At 46.9% G+C, this 19025-nt stretch overlaps 2 protein-coding genes across 3 annotated transcripts in view; one reads left to right on the top strand and one right to left on the bottom strand.

Moving 5' to 3' along the window:
* The first annotated feature begins 91 nt into the window (after positions 1-91).
* Positions 92-4749, top strand: LOC149363051 (uncharacterized). The gene is made up of 2 exons (XM_089573342.1): positions 92-2650; positions 4314-4749. Exons 1-2 carry the CDS (start codon positions 218-220, stop codon positions 4728-4730), a joined length of 2850 nt encoding a protein of 949 aa, XP_089429468.1. The 5' UTR covers positions 92-217; the 3' UTR covers positions 4731-4749.
* Positions 4750-15605: 10856 nt separating this feature from the next.
* The window catches only part of LOC149363050 (kelch-like protein 20), a 29558-nt gene continuing 26138 nt past the window's right edge, over positions 15606-19025 (bottom strand). For both annotated transcript variants that reach the window (XM_089573340.1, XM_089573339.1), the window contains 2 exons: positions 18258-18513; positions 15606-17494 (listed from right to left, as the gene is read on the bottom strand). In XM_089573340.1, the coding sequence (XP_089429466.1) occupies positions 17257-17494; positions 18258-18513 (494 nt within the window). In that variant the 3' untranslated portion in view covers positions 15606-17256. The remainder of the gene's footprint in view (positions 17495-18257; positions 18514-19025) is intronic.

Genomic DNA, 19025 nt, shown 5'->3' with positions numbered 1-19025 from the left:
GAACTTGCGACTGGCGCCAAAGCAGCCAAAGCCAAAAATTTGACGAGCCGACGTAAGCCAAAGCGGTGACGCCGCGCGGGAATGAGATTTTGTTAACCGTTGATACGGTCTCGGTGATCTCGCTGATTGTGATTGTAAAGCTATGTTAAGTGTTGTTCAGTCATGTTAAATTCCTTGAAATTTTGCGAAATAGCCCCGCAACGTGTTTTATTGAGTCATGCCGAATACGCGACGAAGTCGAGCGCTGTTCGTGAAGGCGGATGGTGGCCCCATGCTGTTCTCCTTGGTGCCCTGTCCGGAGCGCAAGGAGATACGGGAGCTTATTGAGTACGGAGGTGGCGTTCTCGTACAGCCAGAAAAAGTTCCCGATGCCATACGACTGGTGCCGTCCAGCGTTACTCTAACAGACAGCACCGATGATGTATTCTCCGCTAATTATATTCGCGCTTGTTCCAAAAGCGATAAGCTACTTCGTCTCATCGACTACAAAATACCAACGTCACCAGCCGTGATGGACGCAAGCGACTCCAAGACACAAAGACTCCGTTCCGTTCGCTCAAGAAGGGAATACACGCTTGGCGAAGAAATTGCGATTGCAAAGTTCGTAGCAAAGAAGTCAGGCGTCCGTGTCCGTGGCAATGCGGTCTACAAAGAAATGGCCTCCGCTGGTGGCGTGCCCGGCAAGCATTCATGGCAGTCGCTGAAGGAACATTATCTAAAAAAAATATACCCCGTAAAGCACCTGTACGAGTCGCCTCATGAGGTGAAAGTTCTGTCCAGAGAACAGCGCCGTGAATCGGCGGGAGACCCAGACAACTCGCCCTTACTGCCACCGGCATCAGAGGTCCTCGTCGAGGACAGCAACAGTGAGCAAGACTCGCGCGAGCCCCAGAAACCTTCCGGTAGTGGTCTACAAGACGAGTGGGCATCAGCCGAAGTCGTTCCTGAAACGGAAAGTTCATCTCCCCTGCAGAGCTCTGAAACGCCTCCTGTCAGCGCACGTTTTCATAAGAAGGGCGAAAATGCCAGGAAACTCTTGTTATCTTCATCACTCTTTGGTAAGAGTCCCGAGAAAACGTCAAGAGAGAGTACTTATAAATGTGGAATGGAAAGTCCATTGCCAGAAAAGAATGACCGTGATCACAGTACCTCGACGTCAGACCAAGGCAGCACTGCAGTCAAACTACGAAAACGTACAACCGTGCCAACATCTCCAGAAGTACTACGGAAAAAACAGAAGGAGCCCTCCACCAGCGCATCGAGTGTTCATGTAGGACCTCGACGGAGCTTAAGGAAAGCGAGCGCAGACAGAGTGGATGCGCCAGACACTCCAGGACAGGAACCCATCCTGAATGAGCAACGAGGATTGCGGTCATCACTCGGGAGGAGGTGCAAAAACGTCACACCGCAGAAACAGCCCATTGCTCGTCGCAGCAGGAAGTCAGGCTCTCAAAGCCCCAGCGCTGTCCGCCCTGCTTGCACAACGGTCTCTGAAGGCCAACAAAAGCAACAACGAACTCCTGTGAAGTCGCCTCCCCAAACCGCCGTGAAACCTAACTGTGCAGCTCTGCAAGAATGCTCCAGTAGCCACTTAGGCAAGCAAGCACTTTCCCTAAGTAGTGGCAGCAGCATTTTGGGGGACATGGTTAAACACACACCACTTCCTAGCATGCCCTTGCGGACATCTCTGAGGAAACGACCTAATACTCCACCCCGAGAGCTCACTGACAGCCATTCAAACTCACAGTCATGTTCACAATCAAGTGGCAACATCAGTGTGACGCCAAACTTGAAAAGAAGTGCGCTCTCGCCAGGACGCTTTCATGTTGGTGACAGTGGCGCTGCGGCAGGTTTATTAGAGCGCACACCTCCTCTCAGAAGACAGCCTGTTACGCGATCATCTCCGAGGAAACGGCAGAGTGCAGAACCGCAAAAGGACTTCGGCAGCCATTCAAGTACACGGCGCTGTTGCGAATCAACCGATGATGTGATGCCAGAGACGGATTCAGAAGACCCACTACCACCATTCCGCGCTGGCAGAAGCCTGGTGCCGAGTGCTTCGCCAGCCAATAGCCGTAAGAAGAAAATCGTCCCACTGCGCAATGAGCAAGCACCAGACTCAGTGTCCAGTGGGGAACACAAACGTACAGAACCCATGAACAAAAATATCTCGCCTCGCAAGCAGCGCAAAACCAGGGAAAAAGTGCACGGCAGCATGTCTCACCAAAAAACAAGTCCCTCCTCATCCGTGCCCAGTCATGAGACAGCATCAAGTGGCATGACCACTAGTACCAGAACCAGCACTGGAAAATGCACTAGAAGCGTGCTGCAAAAGCCACCACTTGAGTTTGGTTTAAGGGCTCCAACAGCAAAAACTGCACATGGGAGGAAAAAGGCACCACGAGCTCCTTCACCCCCACAGTATAGCGAAGATGACCATTTGAGCAGCGCTTGCCAGGATGCAGGCACAGGAAATAAGCACAGCCCACCACTGGGCACTGACGCAGAACTGATGGACCTTGACAGTGCTGATGAAGACCTGCTACTACAGGCCTTGGTGGAAGAGGCTGCTTTCCGGAATCTCAGTCCCACACCAGATGTTGCTGAAGCCAATCCAGTCGTGGCTGCCAAAGAAGCGCGCAGGGTTGACGTGAGTCTGTTTTCACTTCTGATGCAAATATTCACATTTGCTGGAGATTCAGTGTTTGGATTTGAATTTGTAGTTACTAGTGCCACGATTGCTGTCGATTTGTATAGCTCCAGTCACTTGTGCACCTGCAGGCTGGTTATTGCGTGGAAACCATTTTGCAGGTTAGCCACCTTGCTTGGCTTGAAGATTCAGGTGGCAACTAAACTGCATCAATTTTATGGGATGTCCTTGCTCTCATGTTTAATTTAATGAAAAGAGTTTGTTGGTATTGTTGTCTGCAGTAGTCTTTACTAATTTTTATGCAAAGTTACTAAGTCGTTATTCTGTGAATTTGGCAATTATTTAAAGTGATGTACTTTTAAAGTATATGTTCACCTGACCATAGTAATCGGGGTGAGAAGCAGAAGCTTAAATGTTGCTTAGGCATTTGTACTACTACTATAAAAAATTCGTCCCAGTTTAGCGCTTGGGCCAGAAGTGGAGAACATCAGGGTTGTCAGTGCAGCTATGCCAGAGCTACTTTTGCGAGCTCCACCAGGGAAGTTGCAGAAGCGTAATGAGGTCAGGTTAGCTGATCATGTATTTTATTCTGTTGATGTCGTGTTTTACATTGTAAATGTCACAAATATAAGGGTCTCTCTTTTTAATGAGAGAAGAAAGCTGGGCAAGTTGATGCAGATTCTTGATATAACAAAAGCACGGTGAACAAACTCCGATGAAGGAGAGGCACAGATGCGACACTCGCCGACTTCACCTGATGGAATGAAGGGTAGACCTTTTTCCGTGCAGTGTTTGCTTTCTGATTGGGCTGCAACCTATACACGGTCCCATGTATGTCAGGCAATTGTGCTTGCATGTTAATAATCGTTTGGGGCCGCCGCGGTGGCTCAGTGATTACGGTGCTCGGCTGCTGACCTTAAAGACGTGGGTTCGATCCCAGCCATGGCGGTTGAATTTCTTTGGAGGAGAAATTCTAGAGACCCGTGTACTGTGCGATGTCAGTGCACGTTAAAGAACCCCAGGTGGTCGAAATTTCCGGAGCCCTCCACTACGGCGTCTCTCATAGCCTTAGTCGCTTTGGGACGTTAAACCCCATAAACCTAAACCAAAACCATACCTCTGCGACTGTTATAACCGTGCTGTAATAGTACCCTCACTTCCTTCGGTGGAATGGATACCTTTGGCTTATTTCACACCGGTTCAGATTATCAGTGACCTTGAACAGCCAATCTCGTCGTGAGTCGAGAAAATGAATTTTCAGAAGTGCTCGAGCCAGTTTTTGCTCTTTTTTTCACTACTTTACCAGGAACAGAAGAGGACGCGTGGTTGGTGCATGTCATTCATTTTCTTCTCAATATCCGATTGAGTAAAAATGGCCAAGCGTTTACGCTTTTCTGCGTAATGTGCCAAACTTGGCAAATGTTGCAGCGCTGCTACCCGTCCTTTGCTAGTGCCAAAGACCTGGACTAAAGCCTGCGACATGCAGGCTTTCTGGGAGCCTGAACTGTCACAGTGATCACATTGGGTGTACGGGCACGTGCCTGGTGACATGGTGACACATTGCCACAAATATGTGACTGTCACCATTTTGTCTTGTGACTGGATGTTGACAGTTATTGTACTTGCCTGTGCCCCTCCCCCTTTTTTTCGTTCCATTTTTCAGACGAGTGCGCCAGGCTCAACGGCAAGTACAGTTAGCATACCGAACACTGTCGTTATATCGGATTCCGGGCACTCGCCAGATGAAGACTCTTCCCCGGAGTCTGAGCAGGACGAAGTGTCCAAGGTTCGGAGGAAGTTGGCGAAGCTGCTGGGGATGCTGAGAGCAGGGAAGAAGACTGAGTCTCACGAGAGGTGCCCAGCACACTGCGGCTGCCCCCTTTCAACTCGGTACATTCGGACGGCCCGAGCAGCTGTTTCACTGAGTGCCTTCCTGGCCTACCATGGAGAGCCACTGCCAGGCGAGAGCCCAGGAATCAAGGAGCCCGAGATTGCCTTGCTCCTGGAAGTCCTACTGCGTCGTCTTGAAGGCGGCGATAAGAACGAGCAGGACGGGAGCGGTTCCACAGGAGGGCCATGAATGCTATTGTGGCCAGTGGTGTCCGTGGAGTGAGTGTTGGAGTGGAGTGACTCCAAGGTGTCCCCGTTAACATTGTGGTGTAATAGTGTTGTGGTACATTATGATGTGGCACTTGAGGCGTCAGTGTATTGCACGAACACATTGGATATGTGGATAAGGTATGGGCTAAGGTATGGATAAGGTATGGGGATAAGGTATGGGGATAAGGTATGGATAAGGTATGGGGCTAAGGTATGGATAAGGTATGGGGCTAAGGTATGGATAAGGTATGGGGAATGCTCTGGGATGTACAAGATGTTTCATTGTTTTGAACTGTCCCGAGAGTGAATATGTGTTGTTGGCCATTGCACAAGTGAACTTCAAAATGTCCACGTACAACTGCTGTGGTGGCATGTACAATTTTGCTAAATAAGACTATGCTGGTTGCATATTTTTTCATTGCTTAAAGAGAGCGTCAAATCTACAAGTCTTTGTTGCAGTGTAGTTATCTCCGATATAATCATCTTGCTGTAACGTCAGTAAGTTAGTGGAAGAAGCTGTGCATTGGTTTTGTGCAATGATATAAAAATCTTTTGCCATTCACTCCTTTTTTCTGCAAGTTCTTAAGCAGCACGGAAGCTGCCTTGTTAGTGGTGGGCCATTGGTTAGACTGGGTCGACTCAGTCAGGTCAAGCTCCAGGAGTCCTGTATCGAAAAGCTATTGCTGTGGTGTGACGAGGAGAAACGGCTTTGAGGAGAGGAGTATATTATGGTTTACTTTACATATTTACAGGAGTGCGTGAGAGTTGCAAGCAAAAATAAGTGAGTAGTATGCTGCTGGTACACAAACTATCCAGCTGCTTAAATACAGTCAGAGATCCCTAGCCAGGGTATCTCTGTACTTGACCAATGTCCAGTCAAGAGATCACTCAAGATGACTTTTGGAGCTGCCCACTGCATGAGGCAGTGCCGCTGTCCTCTCGCAATGGTTCCAGTGGCGAGCGACCGTTTTTCCGGTAGCTGTGTCGATACTGTCGTAGCCTCCCAACCCCTCCGGTAGTGATTGAGGTGAGGTTCAGCACCATGTGTAGCAGACCCTAGTTACATTGGTTGTTGATTAGGGTTAGCCAGAAGTACCGCATCCAGCAAGGTCAGTGATCTTCGAACCCCAGCGCTTCATGGAGATGGAAGGGGATTGCTGCCGTCGTTAGTAACTTCAGAGAAAAGGGAGGTTGGACCATCATGCCATCGGAAAGTTATGACATCATCCTTTTGCCACCACCGTTCCGAACAGGGGAGAAGGCCTCTTCCCCCAGCAACGTGATTAGCCTCGAGTGGCCATGCAATTCAGCGTCCACTTCACCTAAGCTGCTTGTTGGCAAATCCTCTCTCTCGCAAACAAAAGGAAGACCTTTCCGGTGTTGATGCTGCTCAGGATGTTGGCTCCATGTGGACGCCTTTATGAAGATGCGTCTGTTTATAGCTTATGGGAGGTTCCCGATGAAAATCCCTCTCAGATTGGAGGTCTCGATTCTTAACATACTTTAGTAGAATCAAATATGTGTTCATAATGTACTTTTTGAATTTCAGTTTAATTTTACAGCCTTGGATTTTTGATGAAACACTTGAACACACCCTTTGGTGTAGTTCAGTGCTAGCTGTTATAGGCAAAAGGTTATCAACCACTCATATTTGATATTCTGTAAATGGTTGGTTGGTTTGGTTTATGGGGTTTAACGTCCCAAAGCGACTGAGGCTATGAGAGACGCCGTAGTGGAGGGCTCCGGAAATTTCGACCACCTGGGGTTCTTTAACGTGCACTGACATCGCACAGTACACGGGCCTCGAATTTCTCCTCCAAAGAAATTCAACCGCCGTATTCTGTAAATGATAGTAACTGTAAATGATAGTAACTGTGTTTGCCCAACCGTGCCATGACATAGGAGCAACTTCCTCGTGGACATTCTTCGTGCACTGTTCATACAGAGTGTACAGTTTTATTTTCAGTTTGTCGAAAGTGCTGCAGGGGGGGGGGTACTGCAGGTTCTCCTGGCCTAGCACACAACCAAGAGCGCCTTTGAATGGTCTGGTCTGCATGGCCTGGCATGGCCAGCCACAGCCACTGTGGGAAGAACCGCTTTGGGGTCCGAGCATATGCAGCACTCTGAAAAGCCTGCGGGTTGCTCCACCTCACAAGACGCGATGCAAGGCATGCAGAAAGTTTCTAGGACATTGCATTTGTACAGAGAAATCTAGCTTTTTGGACATTGGACAAAAACACACCGATGATAGTTAGCGACTGGCAGCCTCCAGTGAACTCTGAACTCTGTACTCACTCAGCTTGTGCACTGTACCTACGTGGCTGACATAAAACTGCCTGCTGAAGTTTTTGGCTGGTATTATAGAAGACGCTTGTATTAACAGTTACTAAGCTAACATTCGCAGAACTCAAACTTTGAAGATCTTGCTGTCACGCCAGAGCTCAGAGGTGGTAATGCATCGTCCTGTTTGTAAGCACACATCTTTACGCTAAAAAAATAAAGGTGAGGTACTACAGTGCCTGCCATGCACTTCGCAAACAGCAGCAAATCCTTGTGCTCAAGCACTGGAAGCAGCAGAGCCTTCCTTACCTCAAAAATCCATACAGTAATGGAGGCAACAGTCTACTCGTTCAACACATGGTTTCATGGGGATATTTCCACTGCATGCCCATAAGCATGCATTTAGATCCTGCTGTTGAGCATTCTCACTGGATATTTCTAGGTTCGCTTTCTTCGAGTGTACTTCAAATATCTTAATTTCTTGAGCGAAATAAGTGTGAGGGTGCAGGGACGGAGTATCCAGGGTTTAGTAGTGCAGTATTCTCCATCTGTGGCACTGAGGACCTGACATGCTAGTTTGGTTTATTGGGGTTTAACGTCCCAAAGCGACTTAGGCTATGAGAGACGCCGTAGTGAAGGGCTCCGGAAATTTCGACCACCTGGGGTTCTTTAATGTGCACTGACATCGCACAGCACACGGGCCTCTAGAATTTCGCCTTCATCGAAATTCAGCCGCCGCAGCCGGGATCGAACCCGCGTCTTTCGGGTCAGCAGCCGAGCGCCGTAACCACTGAGCCACCGCGGCGGGGTCTGACATGCTAGTGTTAAGTAAAAAGACACTAGGTTTGGCCACATACCACAAGACCTATGACAACCATGCTAAAGTAAACACTATTGCGGTTAATGCATTAGTATAAATATAACCAGTGCACGCAATATGCAAGCATTGAGTATTTTCATCACCTCCACACAGCCTGTTTCGTGCTAGCCTTCGTAGTGAAATGACGTTAAGTAACAAAGAATGCACGCAAAGGTGTTGCATCACAATTAGGGCAAGTTTATTCATCCAAAGCAAGACAATTGGTGTCCGCTGCCGTAAAAAAACAGGGCAGTCATGTCTTTTTTATAAATACTGAAAAGAGCGCACACACACTTTCACTCCATGGTACAACGCAGACTGTACATCATGCACCGGGTGAAACAAACGCCGAAAGGTTGAGTGTCAACAATGCCACAAAACACTGGGTGCATGTGGCATGTTGGCATTGGGTCCCGCAAGGTCAATTAGAGCTGTGCATTTGAAAGGTTATTGGTCTTAAAACTGAACCACACGCATAACAGTGAGAGTGTACATCGCATTGCAATGATGCACCTCCTGACGCCACTGTGTGGTTGGAGCAGCCAACATTACCTCATCACAGACAACCAAGGGAACCTTCATGGAGACTTGCAGAACAGATGCTGAAGTCTGCACTCAAAATTCCAAGCTGCTTTGAACTGTCATAGCTGCATAGCCAACAACGAAAAGGATGCCCAAATATTTCTCTATTTGAAAGCTTTAAATCTGGCAAATCTGCAAGATTGCAGCATGCAAAAACTGTGTGGGTCTCCGTTATCCAAGAACACATCCTGTTCGCACATCTTCACTGCCCTTTGTCTCGTGTTCTAAGATAACAATTTCACTTCGGTACTGTCGCAAACTTCAAGATTATAAGGAACTATATCCATGACACAGTTTTTGTGAGACACTTTTGGTACAACGTGTTAAATCTGATCACTTGTGGAAAAGGGCAAATGAGCGAATACACAGTTTTCTTTACTGAGCTGTTCCCAGTGATGTGGAAAACGATGCACGCTTGTTTAAACTACCTTAGCATTAAAAAAAAGCCACAGGACTCTATTCAGTCCCTCCAAATTGTGGCATGACTTCATTTTAGCATTTGTTGGTGCTCTGCATAAGCATTGGGTTGAGCGATCAAGTAAATGCAAAGAAACTTGCAGCGAAAATCAGCAGCCGTTTGCAAGGTGACTGATCACAAGTTGCTCTGATTGCAGGCTCACATTTGAGCATAAACTGGAGGCTATGGTGTAATAAAGTGGGTACAGATCAAGCTTGTGGGCTAATTCAACACAGAGGCAATTTACATGTAGATGGCAGTGATATCATAGACTGCAGCCCTCACATTTTGATTTCATTACAAGAGGTAGGCTGCTTTCAGTTATAAAGTTGAAGCATATCAATAGCCCATTATGCCTGCTGACTAGAAACTAGAACAAGAAATGAGACCACCCATCACAAAACGAATTAAATGAAAAAAGAACTGGTTTTTGCATTCCACAGCTGAGACTGCTAGTTCTGCAAACAATGTGCCAATTTTTTACCTAACATATAAAACCTATTTAAGGAAAACGCAAGTGTAAAAAAAATTGTGATGCACTCCTCACCTATCACTTATTCTTATTAACATTCATGATGTAAAAATAGCGCACAGGGAACACAAGGGCCGTCCCTTGTGTTCCCTGTGCGCTATTTTTAGTAAACAACGCAGACAAGCGCTTGTCTGCGTCGTTTACTTTCCATCCCTTGTGTTCCTTGTGCGCTATTTTTACATCATGAACGTTATCCAACTTGCACAACTTTCCGCTTTTCTTATTAACAGCTTATGTTAGCTGCAAAGGTGGATAAGCTTGCACAGGGTGATGGAGAGAATCAGATCACTGACCAAAATTTTGACGTGTGGACTTGTCTTTGTTTGGGCCCAGAAGATGATTTCAATGCCCAAACGTTCTTCAGACAACTGAGGCTCTCCTCATACTCGTTCCTGTTTGAGCTGTTAGGTTCGCCTGTTCACTCTTGCGAGTTCAATATAGTGTACAGTCAGTCATAGTGGCTACAGATGTACGCAGCCTAGCAAATCCTGATGCAAAAAAACCAAAAATCGTCCATCATTACTGGCCTGCTTTTTCCTCATCACAGGATATACACACATGGCCTGACAAGAGACTCTGACATTCATTCATAATCCTTTATATATACCTCCACAAAAAGCACGCAGAGGTACAAAAACTGAATGGGGTGGTAACACTGTACAGTGGACATTTGCATACCACAGTGGCAGTAGTCGTAGCTGACCAGACTGGGCAAGGCAAAGGTCGAACAGCTTTACATTTGGTCCATTCAATTTCCACAAGCGCGATGTCCAGAATTTCAGCCAGAACTGCACTGTTGTGAGCCAACGTGGCAAGTGCAGCTGAAATGAAGCGACCTTTCTGTAAATCGTACAGGACATCTTTTGCTGACGCTGCTCTGTACAAGAAACACAACGTGCCATGACATGAGCAGGAGTCTTGTTGTTAAATCCTGTCACGAGCGGCGAGTACACAACCCTACACAAACGCACACATTGTACATGCAGTCTCCAGACACGGAGGGACAACGCCAGAAATACCATCACCGGGCTCAGTACAAAACGCGCAAAGTGCAACAAATGTCGACAAAGAGGGGCTCCATTGCTTCTACAAGCTACCTAATAAGCCTCTGTTTCCGTTCAGAATGTGTGAAAAAGAAGAAAAGCAGTATGCCTACTGAGCCAATTCACGACTCTCCTTTTCACTCTCTGACCGGCAACACATCCAAGCAAGCTATTTGACATCCTTCAACACACTGCGTGGAGGACATTTTTGTCCTTAAAACTGTCACACAACACAGACACGTGCGAGTTCTGCGCAAGCGTTTTCCTCAGAGTGCAGCACGAAGACGTGCACTCTTGAGTGAATGCAGCAAAGCGCGATAAGATTGCTTCTTTCCCAGCCATATTTCAAGGATACACACAAACACACACACAACAGCAGACATTAGGTGAACCTCTATCACAGCCACTGGATATAATGACACACACGAACAAAGCATCGAGCACAGTAATACTCGGTTTGGGACCAGCATGTAGTGTCTACAACACCTCTGGTGCCTTCAGGAGAGCACTGAACAAGCTTTCGCAATTTCCGGAAATACAGCAGGCCGAAATTTGCACATGTGAAGAAAGCGTGCTCATTGGAAGTTGGTGTGTGAAAGATGCAGCAAACACTGAACAAGTCTTGCACATTAATTTCACTCGGTCGACCAAACCAATAGAGTCAACATTCAGTTTGTCTTTCTGCAGAAAACAACCACTGCTTTCAAACATTCAATGCTTGTCTCGGGGTAGACAAAGAAACAGTTTGCAGCCATTAAACGGCTCCTGAATCGGCGCTCATTTTCTCAAGTTTTGACTTTTGGGGTCTTCCCTCTCCTCAGCATGGCCAGCATGCTGGAAACTCCGTGCAGTGCATACGTCCAGTGCAGTGCGTGCGCAGTAACCACTGTAGCACGTGCGTGTCGCGTGCCCCATTGCTGAACCAGTCATGCGGTGGAATGTTGCCTTTCAGAGCGCCTTCATATCAGTGCGTTTATGGTATGCTGGTATGCCCATAGAGAAAACTGACAAATTTTTGGGATTCTCTGTGACACAACACAGTTGTGTGTTCATAAGACGGAAATTTTAGACAAATGCACAAGGAAACTGCAAAAATGGGCATGGGGCCTTTACATAAAAGGAACAACAGTATGCATTTCAGCTATACACTTCTTAAGGAGTTAGACTACTAGAACTTACAGGTTGACATCAGTTACTTGCGTTGCAAACCTCAGACACTTGGCTTCTGTCACTCAACTAAACTAGACAACACTAAAACGTCTTGTGTGCATGTTTACAGAGCCTTAACAAGCTGACCTCGCAGCAATTGCGCTCACACTGCCTTTGAAACACGGCCATCAATGGCTTCAGTTGAAGTCTTCAACTATGAAGAAACCATGTCCCAAGCCAGAGACTCTGACTGGTACTTAAAGGTATTGGAGCGCATTAACGCAGCTGCAGCAGCATTGGATAGTATCAACATGGCTGCAGCAACGGCATCCAACAAACTTTCTATTTTTAAATGCCAGCAACCTCAACATTGAGAAACATGACTAGACACACTGTCCGCAATCAACACCAGCCACGTAAGATGTGCGACCCAAACCTTGCACAGACGGATTTCAGAAAAGAAACAAATGCAGACACCCCCCAATGGTCAAGTCATCTTCATATTGACCCTCATTCTTCATTAAACAAGTATAACTTACCATGCATCATAATTTACCATGTACACACATACCACAAAGGTAACACACATCATAGAAATGGGGTGCAAAACAATACCGACACGAAGCAGCTTTACAAAGGCCCCAAGAAGTTGAAAAAAGCATCACAACCTGTGGTTCCATGAAAGAACAGCCTTTGCTAACTGTACATCATAATAGTGCATCAGTGCTGCTGCATGCAATGAACTAGAAAAGACTAGATAAGAAAGTGGTCTCTACAGACAGATTGCTTGTAGGGGGCAGCACGTGCCCCTGAAAAAAGGTGGCTGAATTTGATTCGTTGGCCAAGCTAGGCAAGCGAATGAGCCTCTACTAGACATCAATATTTCCCGCTTTCAAGGCAAAGGCGGAGAGCTTATAAAAAGGGAAAAAGCACGCCGTTTGGCTTGCAGCCAGTCTAAAATGCTGAGAAATATGTAAGTCACATTATTACATCAGCAAGCATTTTGTCTCGAATCTGGAATGCTGGCAGTGAGAGTGAGCGCATTTGCATTTGCGTCAAGCACCGCATGTTGCAAGGACATGAAGACTGACTACCAAACAACTTTAAGCAAAGGGAAAACAAGTAACGGCACACAAGGAAAAACAAGGCAGTCTCAGCTGGATTTCGATGAGACACATTTAGATAAGACACACCTGTCTGACATTCAAAACCACGGTGACATAGAGTTGCATATTGTAGTCAAGGTAAGAAATGCGGCATCATCAGTCGAAAGTGTATTGTTATGTGAACCTTTGCTACTTCTACCATAATGATTACCTCGACTATCTAACAAATGAGATGTACAGCCGATGCGCAAACATCATTTCATCAACAGCGTTATCAAAACCTGAATGCACGGTTTTGCGAGAGAAGCTACACTGAGCCTTTCAGAAATGTACCTTTAAGTTCCAGAAAATTGCCACTACCTTAATGTTTCATCCTTGCACCAGATGCCACAACAGGAGCCAGAACAATCAACTGCATGTGTGAACCGACAGCCTGCGTCAAGTCACTTGAATGTCCTGAAAGGTCATGCTATTAAGCCGACATCATTTGCATGCAGCATCTCAAAGATATGCACGCATGCTTGTACATGAAAATCCGCAGCGAGAATGTCGAAGCAAGCTCACTCCCTGCTGCTCTTTTGCTGGCTGCTGGCATCCGGACTCGACACCTCCCAGATACAATTCACTACATGACCTCAGACAGAAAAATTGAAAGTTACAGCTGCTTTTACTGAGGCGAAATACATGCGTGCCCTAATATTGCACATTTTCATGCTGGTTTGATGAAAAAAGTGTTTGGTACACAACGAAATGGTGTCCTTTTTCTTTGTAGATGATGGACATGCGTTCATCCTCAGACGTCATTGCACAAGCCAGCCTTCAGTTTTCCTTACCCTAACTGTTCACAGTGTCTGAGGGTGGCGCTCTATTTCTGGTTAGCTACAAACTGAACTAAGGCCACTCATGTGCCATCCCACAGAAGCCAGAGTGACTTAACAGGTCATTCCGTATCCTTGCGTCAAGCAGCCGAGGTCTAGCAGCTTGCTCCCATGTTTCAAACCCATCGCTCCAGCCACACCACAAACAACAGCCCATCTCACTGCAAATGTTCAAATACACGCAACATTCAGTCCAAGGTGAAAGAGAAATGGTTCCACTGCATCCACGGTGTGTGTCGCACGGACACGAGGCAAGTCGTCACGAATGCGTCACAAACACACCACAAACACGTCACGGGGAATGCCAGTTTCACAATAGAGGACGTATCTATGCTCCTGGGACTGCACTTTCACTGCTCGCGTTAGTTTCAATGTTGGTTGTCGTCTTCTCCTCCTTGTGCACAGCAGGAGCAGTGGTGAGTCTACTGATCATAAGCACGCAGGTCACACTACGTCACACCCCAGGCACGCTACGAGAGTAGAGGCAACAACACACTGTACTGGTGACAGTGGCAGGCATCTGTGTCGTGCTCTGTGCAGTTTGCCAAGGTTCCATCCAGTTATTGCCGCATTACAGATTTTGATAACCTCTGAGTAAAGAAAAACTGAAATTCGATATTAGTGCACGCTAGTACACATGCGAGCTGTCCAAGATAGAAAATTTCTGGCAAAATTTTGCAGCAAGCAATATGCTAGCGGTAAGTCAAAAATGTTCATGGTGGTAGCCTCGCATCATGTGACATCAGGCAATTAGGCTTAGCTGCATCACAGCAGATATAATGAAGGTACCCTCATTACAACATGAACACCCGCATTCCTTTTTGGCTTAATTATCCAATGAAATGAATAGCAACCACGCAGGCCTCACTGTTCGCTCAAACCTTTAGGGCCATCACTAAAGTAGTCCTAATCCCTCCTCGAATGGACAAGTTTTAATTAGAGTTTGAGTACGACACACTTCAGTGCTCCTGAATTTGCTCCCCAAAATCTGCACAATGGCACTTGCATGCTGGAAAAACTGCATACATAGCAGTGTTTACACATGCAAAGGCTAAACAACTACTGCCCTTTGAGCAGAGTCTCCCCTTTTTATTCATCGCCCATTTTAATGCCAGTTACCTTCATGCGAACCACCGCATTGTCAACTTCGTGTTTTCTCATAGTGATGGGTGTTACGTCTGTTCTACATCCTGCTTTTACAAGTATTGATGTTTGCGGCCCCCACGGCATGCATTATAAGCAGTCTACATAGTGGATCACATGGATATATATATGGATCATATATGGAGGTTTTGACAAGAGCTTTTGACAAATCGGCAGCAGAAAAGCTATTTTAGAAATGCTATCTGCTAAACTGACATTCACAGGAAATTTAGGTACCAACTAGCCCGTTGAAAAGTCTTCACAAAAGCTAGAGTCCAGCACATGACGGCCAAACCACTTCAAAGGCTGCATTATGGATATTATCAAACATGGTATTAGAAAAGCAGCGTTGAGCTAATTCAAAGTAACCCACAGTAAATGCACATGGTTGAGTGCGATTTTAATTTAAATGAACCACAACCTGAACGGAGGGGGAAACTGCACTGAGCACGGCACAAACAGAAAAGAACAGATCGCAAGATTCTCACTAAAAACTTATCACGGTGCATCCCCTGTGAATCCATTAGCTTATATGGTGCTCAGGTACCAAGATGACTCTTCTGATTTTTTTCTCTAGTTAACACTTGTAAGTTAATGTGCTTTTCATCGGCATTGCTTACAAACTTAACCTTGCCATGACAGGACAAGTAACACAGAGATTACTTGAAACAACTGTGCTAAGAGGGCAGTATTGCAAAAAGATTTTCTGCCTCTGGAAATGTTAACACAAGCTAGCTTTCTTCATCACGAGGCTGGCGCAAACAAATTTCGTGAAATAAGAGCAAAAATCTGCACTTTGCTAGCTTCTAAATGTAGAGCAACTGTACTTGTCTAGGTTCCTTAGGACTGCAATCAACGCCATTTGATTACACGGCCAGCACAGTGAAAAAGCAAAAGCAATAGAAAGATTTCGAATAGGAAAGCTTTCCGGCCTCTCAAGCAAAGGAAGAGTGCCAACTTTAACGATGCATATGTCAAGTGAGTATGATAGAAAATATAGGAACGCTAGGTTGAACGACAATGTTCATGTGTGCCGTAACAGCAAGCATATGCCAGAATAATTGTAATCACATTATTCCGGGCCAGAAGAACAAAAAAAAAAGAAAATAGGTACAAATGGAATGTAAGGAATGTGTCAGCACACAATTACTCATGCAAAAAAAAAAAAAGTAAGTCCAGGCAATGCCCTAAACAGCGCCGAAGCAAAAAAAGGAAGAGGAACAGGGAGTAAAGAAAAGACAACAACAACAGTGCCACACACTGCTACAACAATACTGCATAAATTTGCTGTTGTCGCAACAAAAAATACTATGTGCACTATACTGCACACTTTCCTTTCGACTGAGATTTCTTTTTCCTCGGGTTTCTCACGAAACTCCACATGTGGATTAATAAATAATAAGAAAGGAGCAATTTTAATCACTGCCACTGAGAGCCCTAACAGGACTGTCACTTAGACACTGGAGACACTACAAAAGTGATTGGAAGGTGACACAAAAAGAAAAACTTTTTTTCTCCTTTCAGATGAACCAAGATTAGGTACAAGTCTAAAAAAAACTCTTTGCTGACACAGGTGGTCATGTATGAAGGCAGTCACTTACAGACTGCACAATATACAACACGTCCATCCCCAGAGCAGTGAGCAATCTCGATCTCAGAGTATGTACCTCACTCGAAGCTCACCCTCATTAACAGCCAGCAAAAGCACCCTGAACAACTTGCTGTTTAAATATCTGTTGGCTGTTTAAATATCTGTCAACCTGCTCACTCACCAGACACCTCCACTGCACCAGTCCTGATGAAAGGAAATGGGCATCGACTGCACCGTACACTCTGCCATGAGAAACGCATAGGTGCAGACTCGAAACACACACCAAGTGCAAGGTAACCACACCACACCAGTGCAAGAAAATGCATCTCAAGTGCCTCTAGGCAAAAAAAACTCAGAAGCAAGCATTCACGAAGCGTGTACAACATTACCGTGTCTTCTTCTCAATAACCGTGCGACCACTCTTGGACATTGCTAACGGCTATGCAATCACTGCGTACCAAAATGACTGACAAACCCTGCAAAGCACTTGCTTGCAGGTAAGCAGGATCCCTTGCAGGAGAAGTGCGTGACAGAATTTTGTAAAGTGAAAACACACAGAATGATCACATGTGACGATATACGAGACTGGAAAAAAAAAAAGTGACACATCAATGTTCTAAGCACCCTGGTTGAGAAGGCTCTCCGCACTCAAAGGAGCGCGCAGAGGGCAGTGTCACACCACCTCTACATTGCATCGCTGCTGCAGCTTGACTTGAAAAAGGCAGTGAACAGTATGCAATAACACTGACTCCAGGAAAATAATGAAAGAGCGGAGGCAGCACTCCCAAAGCACGACAGTACAGATGCTGCTGCGGCCTTGAACAAAAATGACGCAAAAGGCGCCGGAAGATACCGGTAACAGAGGTGAACAGACGGCACATGCGCCTCAGGGCTCAGAGGTGGCACCGATGACGGAGGCGAACGACGTTGAGTTGCCGCGCTCCAGCACGGGGCATTCCAGCACGGCAGCGCCTACGCTGCTCCGCCGGAGCATCATGGCAGTGACGAGCATCCACTTGTTGTGTCGCGGGTCGTAGCGCTCAACAGTGTTGAGGCTTGAGCTGCCGTCGTTGCCACCGACGGCGTACAGGAAGCCGTCGGCTTGGACCACCTCGTGAGTTGTCCTGCACGAAGCGGACACGAGGCCTTGGTTTAGGGGGGGGCCTAACACTAGTGCCTTGACAAGGCATGAAATTAAACTGAGCACATCGCAGCAACCTACGCAAAGGATAATGAATGCTGCAACGTTAAGAGACAGGATGGGAACAGAATAGGTAAGGGAAAAAAACGGACGTAAGCTAACTATACCCTATTCGAAATCAAGAAGAAATGGACATGGCCAGGGAATGCAGTGCGAAGGGAAGATAACCGGTAGATGCTTTTGGCAGAGTGGATCACCAAAGAAGGCAAACATAGAAGGTGGGTTTGGTTTGGTTTATCTGGGTTTAACGTCCCAAAGCAACTCAGGGTATGAGGGACGCGTAGTGAAGAGCTCCAGAAATTTCGGCCACCTGGGGTTCTTTAACGTGCACTGACATCGCACAGTACACGGGCCTCTGGAATTTCGCCTCCATAGAAATTCAACCGCTGCTGCCGGAATCAAACCCGCGTCTTTCCGGTCAGTGGCCGAGCGCCATAACCAGTGAACCACCGCGGCAGGGCAATAGAAGATGGGACAGAGTCAGGTGGATGGATGAGGTCAGGATGTTTTCAGGATAATGTGGCTGCAATTAGCACAGGGCATGGTGAACAGGAGACCAGTGCAAGAGGCTTTTGCCCCAGAGTATGCGGAGCTGGGCCAATTGATGATGATGGTAATGAAAGGGTTGGGAACAATGTGCATAAGGTCGCAGGAGTCAGTGCCCAAGGTGGCTGTCGGCACCGTACCTGCGAGAGTGCATGGAGCCCACGTGGTCCCACATGTTGGCGGCCAGGTCAAAGCGCTCGGCGCTGCTGAGGCAGAGGCTGCCGTCGTTGCCGCCCACCGCGTAGAGGGCCCGGTCAAGGACGGCCACCCCGCAGCTGTTGCGCCGGCTGTGCATCGACGGCAGCAGCCGCCAGCGGCCCTCCCGTGGGTCCAGTCGCTCCACCGACGACTGGTAGTTGGCGCCGTCATGGCCGCCCACCGCATAGATGCAGTCCTCTGCACACGTGATGGGGTACGCGTTGATTATGGTGTCCATGCTGAATGGGAGCAATGGCTACGGCAGCACAACATCTATGCAGCTCATAAATATGGGCATGCAGCTTTAAGGTGCATTCACACTTGCGAGTAGCGAAGCGCGTGCGAACGGCAGCGACTTTAGACCAAAGGAGCAGGTTGACAATGGCAATATGACCTGTGGGTTGCTTTCCCGAATTGTTTCGCCAACGAATGGGAAACTCGGAGTTGCGAGGTTGGAACATGCTGCTCGACTTTCCATGTGCATACAAAGGTGCATTTACATTTGTGAGTTTCAGAAGTTATGAGATTGTCTTTGTCGAAAACAGACAGCCACAGCCGCAGGATGGCCGCATGGTACTCAACTTTCCAACTTTGCGACCTCGAGTTGCAAACTCATAAAACCAATCACCGGTGCCTCAAGAAGTGATGCAAAGCTTACTCCACATCTGTCTTGTTGCCAGAAACAGCCAAGACCGACGAATTTTGTCTGA

The sequence above is a fragment of the Amblyomma mixtum genome, chromosome 2 (assembly GCF_055824585.1).
Source record: "Amblyomma mixtum isolate Tamu chromosome 2, ASM5582458v1, whole genome shotgun sequence".
NCBI classification, from domain to species: Eukaryota; Metazoa; Arthropoda; class Arachnida; order Ixodida; family Ixodidae; genus Amblyomma; species Amblyomma mixtum.
Note: the sequence above shows the minus strand (reverse complement) of the source record. Positions and strands in the feature narration are given on the sequence as shown.

Coding starts and splice junctions, on each gene's coding strand:
- LOC149363051 (XM_089573342.1), top strand. CDS start 218: ATGCCGAATACGCGACGAAGTCGAGCGCTGTTCGTGAAGGCGGATGGT. Junction 2,651..4,313: donor AAGAAGCGCGCAGGGTTGAC/GTGAGTCTGTTT, acceptor TCCATTTTTCAG/ACGAGTGCGCCAGGCTCAAC.